Below are 3,407 nucleotides of genomic sequence, written 5' to 3'. Positions count from 1 at the left end.
ACCTAGTGCATCCACCTTCCCTTCCACTTAGTCCCACCATCAAGTCTGCTAGCCAGGACATCAGTTTATGCAGCCATGGTTTTGTTACTGATTCTTGCAAGGGACAGGCAATTGTCCATTAAAAACAAAAATGAAACTCCGTTTATTTCATATCAACACATGTTTAGTCCTAGCAAATATAAATAAATTCAAGTAAATGTTCCAGGTTTTAGTAATTCCATTTTAAATAAAGTGTCTGAAGGGTTAACAGGCTCTGTAGAGCACAATTACCTGTGTCTTCACTGGAACATTTCTTGCTTCAAAACTCATCCTTCTTTCATTCAAGCAGAAACTGCTGAAATCCCGTGCTCCCTGTGCTGCAGTAACCCAATCCTCCCTGCTTCTTTCCTCAGGAGAGAGCTACCATGTGTACAGGGAAGTGTTCAAAGTGCATTGGGATCACCCTGTTCCCACTGGCAGCGTGTGCCATAGTCTGCAACATCCTCCTGTACTTCCCCAATGGACAAGTTCTGCAGCTCAGTGAGATAACCGATCTGGTCTGGTTTTTCCATGGCATTCTGGGAGCTGGGATACTGGTAAGAGAAAATCGTTTTTACTGTTCCTTATGGATTTGGCTTTGTTTTATTTTGTTTTAAAATCAATGCTAAGAAAAACTCTGTTAACAAAAGAAAAGTCATAGAAATGTGTTTTGCATAAACATGTGACCAGCTTAACTGGGAAGTTTGGTGCAGGACTGACAAAGTTCATTCAAGACTGAAAAGGTCTCTAATCACAGGCATACAAGGTATTCTTGAAATAAATATGAAGACTCCAAGTCAGGAGGAAGCAATAGGACTTACTTCTCACTGTGGAGAAGGGTGACATGGGCGTTCATCCTGCATGAGTCAAAGCAAACCTGAGGTCCTAAGCTCAGCTGGAGGCAGGGAGTTTTAACTATTGTCTGCATCCTTCATCACTTCTCTAACTGCTTCTATGATCACTTAGTTCACAAAAAACCCATTAAGGGCAAAACTGATGTTTCAGTAGGTGTTTGTTAGAGACCCAGTCAACACAACAAATGTGGAGCTGCAAATGTCTTACGTCCCAAATGCTTCCTGTGTTCCCACACACCCACTTACCTCCTTTTTGGTTTGATCTGGTTTGTTTATTCTCTTCTGTAACCTGTTCTCCATCCCACCACTTAGGAGAGATGGCTTTTATGTGAATATCCATAACTAGAAGGGAGCATGTTTGGGAACACTGACCTTTCCAGTTCATTAGAAAGCCTGCTCCCTTTATGCTCTTCCAATTACCCACCTAAATGCAGATGAAAAGCTGAGAGTGTAACACGCCTATGACAAGTACTGGCTGTTACGCAGCCCAGGCAGATGGTACACTGGCATAGAGCTGGCTACCTGCACACCAAAAAATGAATTTCAGAGTAATTAGCCTAGAAAAAAGGAAATCTCATTCACAGTCAGCCTATGATGCAGCTACCACCCAAGTCTATGTAAAAGCTACAGTGGTTGTGGTTCAGAGTCATATTTCCCAAAGCAGAAACATGGTATAAGATCATTCAGTAAATTGTTCTCCACCAGCAGCTTGCCTGCTTCATCTTCCAGTTACTGCTTGGGCCTATTACTCATGCTGAGCTTGAATGTAAGCATGAGTTTGTGAAGGAAGCCTGAAGGAAGAAGTGGAACTACAGGAGAGACCTGTGGAAAATTCGTATCACTGCAAGCCCAGGAGTCGTTGGCGTTCAATGAAAGGAGAGGCAGATGTTGGGCATGAGAGCATCACAGGCTCATTGAAAACGTGCCTTCTTTTAAGGCTTTCACACAGACTTGCCTGTGGCCACCACCTCATACATCAAAAATGAGAACAGCAAGTGAGAGGGGAGGAAAAATTTGCATTGACCTTCAAAACACAGCATGAGGAGTAATTATTGATCCACCAACAATGCTGTTGAGTGTGCGTGTTTTCCAGAAGACGGCATGACAAATGCCCACAGGTGAAGAGAAGCTCCATTTTCCAGGTGCTGGAAGCATGGAAAAATGAAGGTTGGCTTCCAGGCCTCCTAGGGAGCTAAGTAAGGATCAGTGACTGGAGCCTGGTCTGTATCCTGACTCCACAATTTGGACAGAGCAGGCTGCAATGTTCTCCCCCATGCACCCAGCTTCTCCTCAAAGGAAACTCAGAAAGTTATGCCAACAGGTTGCCCAGCTTTGGAGAATCTCCCTGTAACCAGGAAACAGCCTCCAGAGCCAGGGCTGTGGAGGAAACTTCATAACAGCCTGCCCTGGCTTGGTGAGTGAGAAAACCTGCTTCCACCTCGGAGCTTCGTCTGCAGACTGATAGAGCCTGGATGCTCGGCTCGCTCCCTGGCTGAGCAGCCAGCCCCACCCTTCCTCCTCCTCTGCTGCTTCCCTAATGGAAATTTATATGACGTGAAAACCTCTCCATTTCCTTATTTAAAAGTTCAGGGTGTAAAGACTGGCTCTGTGTGTCATAGGAACACTTTTCCTCATGGGAAGCAACACTGGAAAATGCCTGACTGAGCAGCAGCTCATGCACAGCCCTCATTTTACTTCAGGGTGTAAAGACTGGCTCTGTGTGTCATGGGAACACTTTTCCTCATGGGAAGCAACACTCGAAAATGCCTGACTGAGCAGCGGCTCATGCACAGCCCTCATTTTACTAACAGACGAATCTAGCAAATTCTCATTCCCACGTCTAAAGGCAGGAGTTTATAACCAGACTTCCAAACAAACCCTTCATCCTCAGCCAGGCTAATAGATGATACAAAGGTGTTCGCAGCTTAGATGGGAAACCTCCAAAGAAGAAAGATAGCCCTGGAGGATAGGGAGTGTTGGTTTGATGGGCAGAGATATTAGCTCTCCTTCTGAGTGCCAGACAGTGGCATGCTGGAGCTGAGGCTGCCTTGGGGGCCACCTGCAGTATTTCTGAGCTCTTTTCTTTCCAGGAAGAGGAATGAATTTTCAACCTCAGTGTTCTACATCTGCAGCCTCCAGCTGTGGTGTTGCAGGCTGCCCCTGGGGTGCGTATAAAAGGCAACAGAGAGCAAATCCTTTGAAACAAATTATGGGGCCTACAAATCTGAGCAGGTTTCGTAGCACTGTGCTACACAGTCTAACAGAGAGAGTCACTACACGCATAAATTCCCTGGGCTTCATCCACCACGGACATTGTGCTCTCCCTGCCCTACACAGGACAACATCTCCCCAACGTGCAGTTGGAGACATAGATGTTTTTACAGCTTTTACCTTTTTTTGTTAATTTCTTTGGGTGGGCAGGTGGGGTATTTTCTTCTTTCATTATAGAGACCGGTTCCTACTTTCACAAGTACTCATTGTCTTGAGTTGCTCTTTGAAATGCCTCCACCAGCAGTGGTGGGCAGAGGCGAGGCA

At 45.6% G+C, this 3,407-nt stretch overlaps 1 protein-coding gene across 1 annotated transcript in view; it reads left to right on the top strand.

Annotated features, from left to right (window-relative positions):
• The first annotated feature begins 399 nt into the window (after positions 1-399).
• LOC104406805 (transmembrane 4 L6 family member 1-like) overlaps positions 400-3,407 on the top strand; it is a 10,889-nt gene continuing 7,881 nt past the window's right edge. The window contains exon 1 of the mRNA XM_010015900.1: positions 400-575. Within this exon, the coding sequence (XP_010014202.1) occupies positions 405-575 (171 nt within the window). The 5' untranslated portion in view covers positions 400-404. The remainder of the gene's footprint in view (positions 576-3,407) is intronic.

The sequence above is a fragment of the Nestor notabilis genome, unplaced genomic scaffold, assembly GCF_000696875.1.
Source record: "Nestor notabilis isolate BGI_N333 unplaced genomic scaffold, ASM69687v1 scaffold8776, whole genome shotgun sequence".
In the NCBI taxonomy this organism is placed as follows: Eukaryota; Metazoa; Chordata; class Aves; order Psittaciformes; family Psittacidae; genus Nestor; species Nestor notabilis.
The sequence above is the reverse complement of the archived record's forward strand: the minus strand, read 5'-3'. Positions and strand labels throughout refer to the sequence as shown.